The sequence below is a fragment of the Trichoderma breve genome, chromosome 2, assembly GCF_028502605.1.
Source record: "Trichoderma breve strain T069 chromosome 2, whole genome shotgun sequence".
Classification (NCBI taxonomy): domain Eukaryota; kingdom Fungi; phylum Ascomycota; class Sordariomycetes; order Hypocreales; family Hypocreaceae; genus Trichoderma; species Trichoderma breve.
In genome coordinates this window covers 5,320,732-5,335,558 of record NC_079233.1, presented here as the reverse complement: position 1 = coordinate 5,335,558, position 14,827 = coordinate 5,320,732, and the positions used below count along the sequence as shown (strand labels likewise).

Below are 14,827 nucleotides of genomic sequence, written 5' to 3'. Positions count from 1 at the left end.
AATGAAATGCATAGACACTTAAAATCATTATAGAGCCAAAATTATTACTTGGCTATATTTTTGGAGCAAAATATTTGCTTTTCCCTTCCTGAAATGGAAATGTTCGAAGGTGACGCTCAACACCGGCAAGCCACGTGACCTGTAAAAGCAGATCGCAAACCTCCAAGTCCCGAAAAAAACCGGCCCATGTCTTATCTCTGCGCAGCCCAGCAACAATCAGCACATCGACAATGGCATCCCTGCTGCGCACGCTCTCTCTGGCCGCAGGGCTTTTGCGCTCTTCTCAGGTTGTCAAACCGTTTGCGGCTGGCAGCTTTGCGACGGCAACGAGCCCGGCCTCCTCATGGATGGGATGGCTGTCCAAGCCCGCAATTGGAGGAACCCTGCAGCAGACGCGGGGCATGAAGGTTCACAGCTCGGTCAAGAAGAGGTGTGAGCACTGCAAGGTGGGTTTGAATTTGGATTGATTCTTTTCAGCGAGACTTTGGTTCTAAATCTTGGGGTTTGCAGGTTGTTCGAAGAAAGGCTGGCAAGCGACACAATGGATACCTGTACATTATCTGCAAGGCCAACCCTCGACACAAGCAGCGACAGAGCTAAGGCGGCCGCGAAGATGTTTCTTCTCTTTTTGACGACGATGACGACGATGACACCCGGACGAGTGGGCATTCTGTATATTATTGGCGCATAAACGGTGACGAAAGGGAGCGACGAACAAACACACACAACGGTCTGGCAAAAGCAATTGATAGACGATACTACGGCAATGGCTTCGAAGACGTGGAGGACATGACACGAGCCGAAGTGCGGACTGATTTCTGGAAGAGCTTTTCTTGCATGCTCGAGAAATGACGGTTCGACAGCCGTCGTAAAAATGTACAATTCTATGTAGTGTTACATACCCCCGATATACCTCTCCATGCTTTCCCATTCCGTCTTGCCTGTTGATAAAAGATATCTGATGTGAGACTTGTTTGCCGCGGAGGGGTTCCAAGTTAGCAGGAGAAATTTTTCTCTTTCACGCGAGGGGGAAGAATGGATGGACGGTGACATACGATGTCTTGGACGTTGCGATGCCGCTCAAACTCGTCCCGGGCATATTTGCGGGATTCGGCTCTTGTCCGAGCATCTGCAATGCGCCTTGTGCCTCTCCAGATGGTTCTGTATAATGCCAGGGCTTTTGTTCGTTGGAGAAACTTGCAATCGGCTTGTTAGCTGGCTGCTGTGGCGGGAATCTCAAAAGGCTGGCTGATTGACGTACGTGATCGAGGCTTATCGTCGGTTTGAGCCGAGAGGGTGGCCGTTGGGTGGCATAGCCACGGCCGAGGGGCAGCAGGCGGATGCCGGGATTCATTAAGGATTATTCATTGAACCTGAAATAGACTATTGTACAAGAAAAGGAAAAATAGCTTTTGTATGTGGATTTCTAATCAGATGAGGCAACTCAGAAAAGTTGGCGATATATTGAGAAAAAGAGCTTGAGTCGGGCAAACTTCGGGTAGGGGTAGCGGGTTGTTGACGGCTTCTATGAGGAAGGTACACCGACCTTTACGGGCTTGATCGTTTCTATCATAGAAAGGTTTTAATAATTGCTTGCTTTTTTTCATTGTGAGTCAAATTCTACATAATTTCATCACTATAGTGCCTTTGAAGCCGCAATATTCGAAATTAGTAGTCAGTGGAATATTTCTAGGTCCTAGTTTCGGCAGGGCCTTTGGCTCCATCTCGATTTACACAGGACGCTTTTAGCATTTCTTCACACTACCTACAGGTTATTCCTATCCAGGCCCAATAAAAGACACAAAATTACACACAATGGCTGAAGAACCAAGAAGAAGAGAATTCGGATCTTTTCCAAAGAAACCTCAGAAAATTACCCCAATCGCGACGGCCAACGGGAAGTCGGATGAAGAGTTCATCAGAGACTACATAAAACCCAGGTAAGGATATCATACATCCCATGCAAACCCCTGCCAATCACATTATGTCAAGACATTTTGCTAATTCAACAATTTTAACTTGTTTGAAAGCCAAGAATGGACAACATGGACTCACCCACTCACACAGAAAAGCTACTCGCTCGAGTTTCTATCGTCACACGAGCTCAGCAAAGATGACTTCCGGACTTGCTTTGGCATCATCGAGACGACAAGTGGCGTAGATTACAAGAATTCGTCTGTGGGATGGCATCCTGCTATGAAAAGGAAAGAGATGAAGTCGCCGGATCTCCGGTACATACTCGTCAAAGATGACGGTGGCGCGGTCCAGGGCTTTACATCCTTGATGCCTACATTTGAGAATCATGAGCCTGTGTTGTATTGCTATGAAGTGCATTTGCTTCCTGAACTTCAAGGGCAAGTTATTTTCCTATTTTTGTCTCTTCTTCTTTCCAGTTTGACTTTCTCTTTCTAGACTTTGTTACTACATCAGGCTGACCTATTGGCATTTTCTATTAGATCCGGCCTCGGCAAGCATCTCATGAACCAACTCATCACTATCGCGGAAAACATCCCGTCGACCAAGAAAGTAATGCTCACTTGCTTTACGAGCAACCTCAGCGGTCTCAAGTTCTACGAAAAACTCGGCTTCGCGAAAGATGACTTTTCCCCTGCAGATCGCACTTTAAGAGGCGGGAAAGTGGTGCGTCCTGATTATGTGATTCTGAGTCGTGAGACTTCACATAGAGGGTTGGATGGGGAGCTGAGGGATACAAACTAGATTATATAGATATTCGAAGCGTTTAAATGACTTATACAATATCAAGTCCTGGTATCGGCCGCAGTTCGAGTATAAAGCTCTGACCAAGTCCAAGAATCAAGCAGAAAATTTCACAGCATGGCTCTCCAAGTCACTCTGAATTTTGGCATGCCCCGAGGGAGCCGCCGCTCTTTATTAAATTTATGAAAATTCATCATTCATGTCATCAAACGCGCCAAGCCTGCCTCTAGAATCATTGCTGGGAGGTCTTTTGTTTACTCGATAGCTTCCAAGCTTATCACCACATGCATCCCTATACCCAAACTCCAGAAATCAAATACAAGCCTTCCCTTTTTGTCCACTCCTTTTTGTACCGGAACCCTATCCGGAATTCCCTTTTTCATCAATCATTCCTTTATGCGTAGAGCTTCTTCTCATACGACTCCATGTTCACGTTGCCCTCCAACTGAGCGCTGGCAGTGCGAAGCTCAAATCGCAACACACCGCTGGCAGCAGAGTCCTGAAGCTCCTGCAGGCTTTTCATGCCGCAGTCCTGCATGGAGTGCTTCAGGCCAGCAGCAAGGTAGGGAACGAACTTGGCGATAGATCTGATTACATGTCAGCTTGGATATTCACGCATATTTGAGAGAAGGGAGGCGAATTGCGTGTTAAACTTACCCTCGGTGAGCCACGGAACCGGAAACACCCTGAGCAACCAAGACGCTGTCACCTTCGGAGAAGTAACGAGCAGTACCGGCGTTGCTCTTCTGGCTGTCCTTGCCACCGCCACCAGCCTTCTTGTCCTGCATGGCGTCAATGCTGCCCATGCCACGGTAAGCCTTGACCAGCTTGCCTTCGCGCGAAACGAAGGAAGTACCGGGAGACTCGGTTGTACCAGCCAGGAGACCACCCATCATGATGCTGGAAGCACCGAGGGCAAGACCCTTGGCAATGTGGCCAACATTCTGGATACCACCATCAGCAATGCAAGGCACGCCGAAACGAGCAGCAAAGGTGCTGACTGCGTGGACAGCAGCAGCCTGGGGTCGGCCAACAGCCATAACCTCCTGGGTAATACAGGCTGAACCACTGCCCATACCAATTCGGAGACCGTCAACACCAGCGGCAATGAGGCTAGCAGCCTGCTCGCGGGTAACGACGTTACCGCCGATGACGTCCAGGTTGGGGAACTCAGCCTTGATCCACTTGATCATCTCCACCTGGTACATGCTGTTACCCTGGGAGCTGTCAAGGATGACAATGTCAAGACCAGCATCAACAAGCTTCTGCAGACGGATCTTGTCCTCTGGGCGAGTGCCGATGGCAGCAGCGCAGATGAGCTGCTTGCTATCGGGAAGCTTAGAAGCCAAGGGGAAGTGCTGGTTCTTGGTCAAATCGGAGCGGGAAATCATGGCAACCAGGTTGAAGTCCTTGTCCACAATGGGCAGTTTGCCCTTCTTGGACTGGGAAAGAATCTTGTTGGCCTCGGTCAGGGTGACACCGTTGGGAGCAGTGATGAGCTCAGTGACCATGACCTTGGAGACAGGTGCGCTGAAGTCATCCTCGAACTGGATGTCTCGGTTGGTAACAATACCAAGGAGCTTGGAGCCGATCTTTCCGTCCTCTGTGTCAAATTAGTCAGGATGCTGTCGATGGCAAATTTGGACAACATTGAGAATGAGACAGGTGCTGGTCATAGTAACGGTGGTCCTCAGGACAAAGGTCTTTTGGTGGAACGAAAGTTATAATTGAAAAGATTTATAATCATTGCAGTGTGAAATGAGAGATATAGAACCAAGTGAAAATTTTTCTTACCAGTAACTGGGAAACCTCCGAAGCCCCATTTCTCCTTAAGAGCCTTGGCCTCGCCAACAGTGGTGTCACGGTTGATGACAACAGGGTCGAGGATGAAGCCGTTCTCGTAACGCTTCACCTTGCGGACCATGTCGGCCTGAGCATCGGGAGAGCAGTTGTGGTGGATAACACCCAAACCGCCCTGGAGAGCCATGTGAATGGCCATCTCGTGCTCAGTGACAGTGTCCATGGGGGAGGAGACGAAGGGAGTCTTGAGGGTGATGCGCTTGGTGATGGGCGAGTCGAGGGTGACCTCAGAGGCAGGGAAGCCAATGTAGCCAGGCAGGATAAGGAAGTCGTTGTAGGTCAGGCCACCGTGCTTGGCCGTGTCCATAAGCTCTTGTCTGTCGAGGCCATCGCGAGACTTGTACTCTCCCAGCACCTCCAGAGCGGTGGTGTGGTCGAGGATCTTGGCGGAGCCGTTGGTGGCCATTTTATCTATTCTGGTATTTTCTTTTTTGAAAATTGAAAGGAATAGATAGCAGACAAAGAGCGAGGATAAAGGCTGTGAATCAAATCTAGTCAAAAAAATGATCGAAGCCTTTTCCCGAGAGAAAAAAGAAAAAGAGGAAAATTCTCGAGTCGAAACTTTTTTTTTTAAGGGCCTGCCTGGGATCCACCTATTGCGAGGAGGGGCAACGCCAATGCGGGGGCTAAAAAATTAGAATCAATTACAGGTACTGATGTCTAAGCGGTTTGTTAATCAAGGCTACCCTGAAATTTTTGGATTGCACATGGCGTTTACTGCTATGTACAGCAGATTAACTTCTGCTATAGTTACGATATGTTTTATTTTGCTGAACTTTGTGTGCTGTCTATCACTTTAAAGTGAAACTTTTTTGTTGGCTGGTGCAGAAATGCCCTTTGTGGCTTCATACATGATTGGCGATGTTTCTCTGCCATACTTGCGTTCTGAGGGTGTGCTCGCGCTCCAATGGACGTGAATCACTTTATCCGACCCCACAAGTGACAGCCGGATAAGTGCGTGAACATGCTTGTAAGTGTCTTCTGAAGGGATATGTAGTTTCCTTGCCCGTAAATCTTTTGTCCGCTTCGATATACTGATCTGATAACAAAAGACAAAGGCATTCATGTCCATGTTCTGCAAGTACTGAGAAGGCACAAGCCCACCTGTGGCTGCGACTGTGCCCCTCCATTGCCGCCGTCAGGTACATCCTGGTACCTGTACCCTGCCAACCTGCCCACTGCGTACCGGTGCTACACAAATTGGCCCATCCAGGGTTCCAGTACGTCACTTCTCGATCGTGTGGCGGAGAATCTTCGGTACAGTCTGCATGCATGTGCATACGCGGACTAGCCATGAGAGATGGGGAAGCTGTGCAGAGTATCGACCTTGAGATCTAATTAGCTCTTTTCTCGATTGCGAATCGAAAGTTGTGGCTTGATTTGCCTTGAAGGGCAATCAAAGGTCGCATCGCCAGAGTCTTTCAGTTCATGAGCTTGCGATAGCTAAACTACCGACCTTAGCTGGCCCGTGCCATCGCCGGAGCTCCAGGGCATACTTACACTGCCTCGATAACCCTTTGTTGACGTGCTGCATGCTGGACAATGTCATGGAATTTGCGACACCATGTCTGACCCTGAAGAAGCATCTCCTGCTGGAGAGCGAGCGGACGACTATGAGAACCCGGCCCCTGCCGTAGAAAACGAAAGCCAAAACGAAGACGATGCCGATGTCCCCCAGCTCGAGCAGCCAGAATCACCGGAAGACCCAAGCTCTGTGAATGCGGAGGAAGAGGAGAAGAACCATGTCATAGATGGCACCCTCCTAGAGCCGCCTGTTCAGAATGGGGATATTTCTGAGATTACGTCGGCGGATGCAAGCTCCATCGATGCGATCCCGCGGAGAGCAGGGAGTCCCATTGAATCCGTCACTTCTGCGCCGGGAGACTCTCCCTCGGTCCAGGTATGCGATGCTTTCTCCATGTTTAGGGAAGCCGTCTGACAGGCACAGGGCTCGCGCATATCCTCACCGGGCAGCAGTGTGTTGCCGTCATTTGCCTCCCGTCCGGGCATCAGTAGTCCCACGCCGTCCTTCCGACCCTTTGATCGACGTTTCCAATCCCGAATAGCATCATTCAACACCCTCAGTCCTCGTCCATCGACTCCTACATTTGTGCCAAATCACAGCCGCCATGCCTCCTTCAACTCCAATTTCCCGTCAGAGCAAGCCGATACTGATACACCGTCACCACCGTGGGAGGTTGTGAGGTGGACAAGGCTGAAGAAGCTAAACAGTTATGCGTTCTCGGAATCAGGGAGACGTAATTTTGGATCCCCTACCTGTCTTTCTGTGTCTGCATCCATTGTTCTGGGAACTTCTAAAGGAATAATCTTAGTTTTTGACTACAGTCAGAATCTAAAAACCATCATAGGACCTGGTACCAAAGGTATGTGCCAAAATGTGATGTGTAAATGTGCATGGCTAATTCTGATAGCTATCGAATCTGGGCCTATCACTGCTCTTGCTATATCGGCAGATCACACCATTATAGCCGGAGGCCATGCGAATGGCAACATCTTCACCTGGGACACAGCACGTCCCTCACGGCCCTTTCTCACAATCTCACATCTGGATGAATCTCAGGTACAAAACAGGACTCTTGATGGCCACATGCCTGATGCGCCTGTTATTCACCTGGGCTTTTTGGGCACTCGACATACGGCCCTTGTGTCTGCTGATGGCCATGGCATGGCGTTCTCTCATCTTGCCACGAGGGGTACTGGGCCTCTTGGAAGAACGGTCAAGACTACAAGAATATTGGGTCGATATCCGAATGCGCCTATGCAGCCGGGAAAAGTAATAAAGCCTAGCACTGTCCTCGCCTTTGCGCCTCTTCCGCTGGGAAACGTTGAGCGCGAGACTGACAAGATGGGACTGACAGCCATGTTGACCCCTTATTTGCTCGTTATTGTGTCTACCACTCCAGTGGCACAGACGCAGCACAAGTCTGCACGCCCCAAGGATGTTCCGGCTCACAGCGCCATGACGGGTTGTTTGGCTTGGTTCCCTGCCGTAAATCTCAAGGTTGCAGATACACACACAGGATCAACCACCTCAAAAGCTAAGCTGGCGTATTGTTGGTCTAATGTGCTTACAGTACTGGATGTGGATGAGATTCCTGGCGACGATAGTGATCCGCCATCATTGAGATTTAAAGCTCGAAGCAGGTGGAAATGCGAAGAGTCTATTGCTGCGGTGCAGTGGCTCAGTCGCTCCGTGTTGACAGTCTTGACCATCTCTCAAAGATTGATTGTCCTGGAGGATAGAACCATGCGCATGACTGAAGCATTTGACTTATTGGAGAGATACATCTACCATACTGACCTTTTCTCCCAGCAGCTGCATACCCTTGTGGAACATTTAGATGAGAATGATGTGTCCATGCATGGAGTTGTAGCCGATGCGTTTTATATGAGCTTCAAGGCATACAAAGGAAGAATGTTCCTCTTAGGTTTCAACGATGTTGCTATAGGGGCATTGTCAAATTGGGCAGATCGGCTAATTGCCACAATGGAGCATGGCGACTACATAGGGGCTATCCAGCTGGCTACCTCATACTACACTGGCGACGCCAATAAACTGACAGTCGGCCTCCCTGACGATACTGAGCAAAGGCACACCATGGTTCGCGACAAGATCATGGAGATTACGAGTGCCTCTCTAAAGTACGCCTTTGCACAAAGGCAGAAGAACAAGACGTCTGTGGATAATGACCATTTGAAGCAGCTTGCCGAAACTTGCTTTGTGGCATGCCAAACTGTTGGCAATACTGACTATCTGTTTGATGAGCTGTATGAATGGTATAGCGATGCTGATGTCGAGGGCATATTTCTTGAAACTCTTGAGCCTTTTGTCCTCGATCAAACAATTCGTATCGTTCCGCCTACGGTGGTCAAGGATATGGTCAGCTACTATGTCACCAAAGGCTGGGAAAGCAGGCTTGAGGAATTGATATGCCATATGGAGACTGCCACTCTTGACTTGGATCAGCTCACAATCCTCTGCAAGCAGCACAATCTGTATGATGCGCTTACCTATGTCTGGAACCAAGCTCTGCAAGATTACATTACGCCAATGATCGACCTCCTTAGCCTTCTGGTCCCGTTGATGTCGAACGGGGACTCCGTCCCTGATAATACGGCTGACGATTACTACGGTGTCAATGCGGTCAAGATTTTCCCTTACCTCTCTTATACTCTTACCGGTCGGGTTTACCCAAGCGGCGAAATCATGGACGAAGAGACGGCGAATAGAGCCAAGGCCGAGATTTATTGGTTTTACTTTTCTGGCAAGACCATTTCATGGCCCAAAGGCAGTGGTAGAGAATTTCTCACCAGACCCGACGCAGAATCAGAGCCTGCGTTTCCTTATTTGAGGATGATTCTCAAATTCGACGCCCCGAGCTTCCTCAGTGCCCTCAACGAAGCATTTGAAGATTCCTTCCTTAACGACTCCACCGAGAAACAACTTAATGGCAGTAGCTCCAGAGTAGACATACCAGAAGAGCAGATCTTTGGCCTGACAATCAACCGACAATACGTTTTATCCATCTTGCTCGACGTGATGAATCCGTCAGATTTTGCACCGGCCGATACCATCTATCTCGACATGTTCATTGCTCGAAATCTTCCCAAGTTCCCCCAATATCTGCTCTTCTCTGGTACAACCTTGTCAAAAGTCCTTACCGGGCTCTGCAACTACCCTGGCCTTGATCTTGCCGAGGATGCACAACTGAGCGCCGAATATCTGCTATCAGTCTATCACCCTTCAGACATGCCTGCGTTAATGCCATTGTTCAAGCAGGCAGGCTTCTATCGAATTCTGAAACGAATATACAAAGTTGACAAACAGTTCGGAAAGCTTGTACAGACATTCTTTGAAGATCCAGAAGATCAGGACTTGGTGTTTGACTGTATTGCGGAATGTTTACGACCCCATAGTGAACTGAGCCAGCGACAACAGCACGAAGTCTTGACCATTGCCGAAAACCACGCAAGAGACTTGCTTGAATTGAGCCCCGAGCGCTCGGCCTCAACTCTCGCTCTACAAAAGACGGAACTACACCAGCATATTCTCAATTCCGCAGAAGATGCCCCTGAGCTACAGCATGCTTATCTAAAGACGTTACTAGAGCCAGAAGATCCGCTGGCAGATGGACAGCTAACGCATGAGCGGCTACTTGTTGAACGATATGTTCGACTGATGTGTAAATTTGACGCACAACACGTGTCGGACTACATTGGGCTCGTCCAGTCGGTCGATCTTCAACTAGACAATCTGTTACCCACTATGGAAGAAACGGGTGTGGTGGATGCCGCTGTTGTGCTCATGGCCCGAGCAGGACAAGTTGCCATGGCCATGGATCGACTAGTGCGTCACCTGGGCACGCTCGAATCTGCTATGGAAGCACTTTTGCGCTCATCCAGCTCACAAGACGCCGAAGAGGGCAGTGCACCGTCGCTAGAAGCCTCAGCTGAAGCTCTTCTTGAAAGCCTGCAGAACTATGTCCATGTTGGGATTTGGTTATGTCAGGAGCAGACAAAATCTACAAGGAGAGTCAGCGTGGTGTCGAAGAATAAGACTTCCCAGGAGAACCTGTCAGCAGATGAAAGTCTCTGGCTGAACCTCATCGGTGCCTGTGTACAGGTCACTCAAAATCTTTCACCCGCCATACAAGCTGCTGCGAGCGGCAGCGCCTTTGATGAGGAGAAGCTCTTGGCGAAGCTGCGATCGCTTGTGCAGCATACGTTTACTTCGCTCCTTGTTTCTACTTCAAGCCAAGCTTCGAATCAAGCAAATGGCCAGTTGGGCTCCAATGCTTTATCAAGTGCAGGGTCCAATCTCTCGTTCCTACGAATATTGAGAGCGTTCCTTGCAAAAGCAGCAGCATCATCACCAAGCTTGGCTGATCTTCGCAGTGTGCTTGCGTCCATATTCTCGGCTTACGCATACGAGGAGTCTATACTTCGTCTGTCGAACCGACTCCTGGAACGAAGTCTCTTCACAAGCGTGGATACATCTGTCGAACTTAGACAGCGCGGGTGGAGGCCGCGTGGTTCTACATGCGAGGCATGCGGCAAAAGAGTCTGGGGCCCAGGGCTCGCTGGCTCGACAGTGTTTGAGGCTTGGGAAGACAAGCAAGCGGCGGAAGATGTGGCCAGACAGCAGAGGCAAACGCAAGTTGCGGAACGAGCCAAGGGCCACGCAAGAGTTTCAGATCGTAGGAGTAAGGGGAAGAGCTTGGACATGCGGCCGTCAAGCATGCTCATCGAGCAAATCGCTGGAAAGTCGAATAAAGACCAGGTCTTGGGGCCGCTCGTCGTGCTGGCTTGTCGACATATTTATCACCAGACATGTCTGGATGCGTTGCAAGAGAAGCAGGAGAATGGCGTCTTGCCTAGGGAACTTGATTATAAGTGCCCTATTGATGGATAAAATACGGAGATGAAGCAAGAAGGTTATACGTGTCTATCTACCCACGTGTATATAGCAGCGAGCAAAGCGATTGGGCGAGAGGTGTCAATGTCTTGTTGATCATGGCGAATTGAGATAGCAGCCGCTGTTTTTTTTGTTTTTGGTATATGAATAGACAAGAGATATGAAGTTGACGAATTAATTATACCTCGCGTACAGCTTAATACAGATTTATTCTTGATGGCTTTGCTTGAATTGATATGTGGTGTTAGCTTTGTGTAGGTGCTGCGATCAACTGTGGCGGAGGTATTGCCGAATCCCGTATTCCGCCTCTACCTGTAATTAACAGCCCGTCCATCTTTATTCCGTCGCAACTCTACCAACTCCAACACTCTCAGCCAAACAGGCATTTCACCATGTCTGGCACCGACGAAGACGGGTTCGATGGCGAGTACATCTCAGACAACCAATCCTCGGGCTCTTCAGACCAGGAATCGCCGCCGCCGCCGCTCTCGCAGAACTACTTTGCGCCTCCATTCTACGGCCGACCACCCACGCCTCTGCCTCCATCTCCATCTCTAACCTCGCTGCTACGGCCCTCTCGTCCGACGACTCCCGATGCATCGGACGACGACATCGCGCCCGTCCCGCGCACGGCGCCCAGGGTGCCGACATACGAGTACTACGGCTTCGTGCTGTACCTGTTCAGCAGCCTCATCTTCCTCATGTATCTCCTCTGGAGCTACCTCCCGTCGCCGTTCCTGCACGCGCTGGGCATATACTACTATCCGGACCGCTGGTGGGCGCTGGCCGTGCCCGCGTTCCTGGTCATGACGCTGGTCTACATCTACGTGGCGCTGGCGGCGTATAATCTGGAGATCCTGACGGTGCCTATGACGAGCGTGGAGACGATTGTGGACGGGGCGGGCAAGCTGGCGGTGATTGATTCCAAGGGGAGGCTCAAGGGGAGTAGTAAGAGGGAGAGGAAGGTCGAGAGCAATGGGAGGCTGAGATGGAGGGAGATTTGGAACGAGGGGACGGATGCGGTGCTGGATATTCCGCTGGCGGGAGTGTGTGAGGTGTTGTATGGGGAGGGGAGGGAGCTATCTGACAGTGATGAGGGAATTTGAGAATGGATATAGAGTGGGATTCTTGATTGATGGATGATTTATGGCGTTTTTGGCAGAACAAGCGGGCAATGGGTTTAGACATTCATATTTACAGCTTCATAGAGGATACCCATGATTGATATGGCTAGCATGAGTGTTGACAACTTGAGATTAGAGGGGAGTTTCAATACGTATCTAATGAAGCAAATTCATATATATATGCTACATTAAATCAACGCAGATATGAGTACACGAAATCTCACTACTTTGGAATTAATAGCTTTGCTAATTCCAATTCCAAGTAGAGCTGGAATTGCACATGTTGATGCTCAATCATCCATTGCTGAGCCCAAGCGGTTTAGCGCCATCTTGTAGCGGCTCACCCCACTACAGCCTTGCAGTAAAAAAAGTTCCACGGCTGAGCTACAAAATTTCTACATACATACAAACCAGCAACCATAAAAAACCTTGAATATCCTTGGTAGACCAGGCGCAAACCACGACAATTTCTTTTTTGTCGCGCCTCTCACACAATGGATATCCTCAAGGTCTTGTCGCGCGGCACCAAAAAGAGCGCAAAATCCTCTCTCTCAGGCGGCAGCGCCGTGGGCAAACTCCCGTCCTCGGGGACAAAGACGAATCCGCAGCTCTACCACGACGAAGTTCGCGGCCACAAGCGAAAGCGCGATGTCGAAGAGCCCGAGAACAAGATCCCCGAGGTGCTGCCGGAAGTCGACTTCTTTGCGCCCAAGGATGTGTCCGAGTCGAAACCTGCAAAGGCCGAGTCGAAAAAGAGCAAGCGAGCGGCGAGTCCCGTCGTTGAGGCGGCCAAGTTGCTGAGTGCGGACGAGTGTCGCCAATTGCTGCGATCGCATCGACTCAAGGTCACGCTGCTGTATAAGCGAGAGGAGCAACACAAGGTCAAGAAGTCCAAGAAGAAGAAGGCTGTTGTTGAGGTCAAGAAGGACAAGAAGCCGCAGCTGGCTCCGCAGCCATTGGAGTCTTTCGGCCAGCTGCGAAGCACATACAACCTCTCTCGACGGGTGGCTGAGAACCTGTCGTACCAGGGCTATAAAATACCGACAGAGGTGCAGATGGGAAGCATGCCGTTGCTCATTCGGCCTGACGTGGCCTTGAGTGAGGAACAGGGACTGGAGAATGGTGTTGATTTGCTGGCTGTTGCGCCAACTGGAAGTGGAAAGACGATTAGCTTTCTTGTGCCAACAATCAACAACATCATGAGGAGGAGAGCGCAGGACAAGTTACATGGTATCCATGAGCTCGAAGCTATTGTCATTGTGCCGACCCGAGAGCTTGCTTACCAGATTGTCAATGTTGGCAACCAGTTGGTGAAGGGAACCGGACTCAAGGTGGTCGGCATGAGAAAGGGCATGATTCTTGCTGCTGAGAGCCAAGATATTGGTGAGGACAGCTCGGATGAGGAAGAAGAAAAGGCAGAGGAATCTGATGAAGAGGAAGAAGAAAAAGATGCAAAGCCAAAAGTGGTGTCAAAAGTGGACATTTTGATTACAACACCTCTTCTGCTGCTCAACTTCCTGACGTCTGGGTCAGCAAACACTCAAAAGGTCTTACCCACCGTCCGAAACCTCATACTGGACGAAGCCGATGTGCTCCTCGACCCGTTGTTCCGCGAACAAACTCTTGGTATCTGGACGGCCTGCAGCAATCCAGATCTTGGCCTTTCATTCTGGTCCGCAACCATGGGCTCCAACATCGAGACGCTGGTTACAGAGAGGCTGGCTTCCCGGGCCGAGTCTCTGAGCATTCCCCAAAGGCCACTGGTTCGCTTGGTTGTTGGTCTAAAGGATACGGCCGTGCCCAATATTGTGCATAGGCTGATTTACACTGCGAGCGAACAGGGAAAGCTTCTCGCTCTGCGGCAGCTCTTGCGGCCTACTTCGAGCATTGACTCAGGACCGCCATTGCGGCCACCTTTCCTCGTGTTTACCCAGACCATTGATCGAGCCACTGCGCTGCAAGAGGAGCTCAAGTATGATATCCCGCTTGAGGCAGGCGGTTCATCTAGAATAGCCGCCTTACACAGTGGTCTTCCGGATGCGGCCCGAGCAGCCATCATGCGCAAGTTCCGGGCTGGTGAGATTTGGGTTCTCATCACGACTGATGTGCTGGCCCGAGGTGTCGATTTCGCTGGCGTCAACGGAGTCTTGAACTACGATGTGCCTGGATCGAGTGCCGCCTACGTGCACCGTGCAGGAAGGACAGGGCGAGCTGGTCGAGAGGGCGGTATAGCAGTCACGTTTTATACCAAAGAGGATATCCCCTTTGTCAAGACAGTGGCCAATGTCATTGCTGAGAGTGAAAAGCAGGCCGGCAAGACAGGGGACGAGGCGGGGGTGCAGAAATGGCTGCTTGATGCGCTGCCGAACGTGGGCAAGGAGGATAGGAAGAAGCTCAAGGAGAGAGGTGTTGAGTCTAGGAGGAGCGGAAACAAGGCTATGATTACGTCCAAGAGCGGATATGAGAGGCGAAAGGAGCATAATAGGAAGGGTGCTATTGAGGGGAGCAAGAAGAGGAAGATGGAGGTTGATGATGGCGAAGGTGATGCCAAGGGCAAGGGAGATGGTGAATGGGGTGGATTTGACGATTAGTTTCAGCACGATATCCATATATACAGCACACATCTTGTAGATCCATTTGGCAATCGGGTCTATATCCCTTTATCATATTGTACAAATATTCTCCTCAT

General features: G+C 50.1%; 6 protein-coding genes across 6 annotated transcripts; 5 read left to right on the top strand and 1 right to left on the bottom strand.

The window, feature by feature from the left end:
- Positions 1-230: 230 nt before the first annotated feature.
- On the top strand, positions 231-600 carry T069G_03836 (ribosomal protein l36 domain-containing protein; the record flags this gene model as incomplete). Its single annotated transcript, XM_056171046.1, has 2 exons — positions 231-446; positions 511-600. The coding sequence occupies 2 exons, from the start codon at positions 231-233 to the stop codon at positions 598-600; spliced, it is 306 nt and encodes a 101-aa protein (XP_056031938.1).
- A 1,215-nt stretch (positions 601-1,815) lies between these two features.
- On the top strand, positions 1,816-2,857 carry T069G_03835 (acetyltransferase (GNAT) family domain-containing protein; the record flags this gene model as incomplete). Its single annotated transcript, XM_056171045.1, has 4 exons — positions 1,816-1,940; positions 2,031-2,354; positions 2,457-2,640; positions 2,765-2,857. 4 exons carry the CDS (start codon positions 1,816-1,818, stop codon positions 2,855-2,857), a joined length of 726 nt encoding a protein of 241 aa, XP_056031937.1.
- A 255-nt stretch (positions 2,858-3,112) lies between these two features.
- Positions 3,113-4,984, bottom strand: T069G_03834 (IMP dehydrogenase / GMP reductase domain-containing protein; the record flags this gene model as incomplete). Its single annotated transcript, XM_056171044.1, has 3 exons — positions 3,113-3,305; positions 3,376-4,321; positions 4,513-4,984. 3 exons carry the CDS (start codon positions 4,982-4,984, stop codon positions 3,113-3,115), a joined length of 1,611 nt encoding a protein of 536 aa, XP_056031936.1.
- A 1,158-nt stretch (positions 4,985-6,142) lies between these two features.
- Positions 6,143-11,011, top strand: T069G_03833 (golgi CORVET complex core vacuolar protein 8 domain-containing protein; the record flags this gene model as incomplete). The annotated part of the gene is made up of 4 exons (XM_056171043.1): positions 6,143-6,478; positions 6,527-6,962; positions 7,011-10,352; positions 10,410-11,011. 4 exons carry the CDS (start codon positions 6,143-6,145, stop codon positions 11,009-11,011), a joined length of 4,716 nt encoding a protein of 1,571 aa, XP_056031935.1.
- A 395-nt stretch (positions 11,012-11,406) lies between these two features.
- On the top strand, positions 11,407-12,120 carry T069G_03832 (PIG-P domain-containing protein; the record flags this gene model as incomplete). The annotated part of the gene is made up of 1 exon (XM_056171042.1): positions 11,407-12,120. One exon carries the CDS (start codon positions 11,407-11,409, stop codon positions 12,118-12,120), a length of 714 nt encoding a protein of 237 aa, XP_056031934.1.
- Positions 12,121-12,632: 512 nt separating this feature from the next.
- T069G_03831 (DEAD/DEAH box helicase domain-containing protein) lies at positions 12,633-14,729 on the top strand (the record flags this gene model as incomplete). Its single annotated transcript, XM_056171041.1, has 2 exons — positions 12,633-13,521; positions 13,615-14,729. The coding sequence occupies 2 exons, from the start codon at positions 12,633-12,635 to the stop codon at positions 14,727-14,729; spliced, it is 2,004 nt and encodes a 667-aa protein (XP_056031933.1).
- Positions 14,730-14,827: the final 98 nt, after the last annotated feature.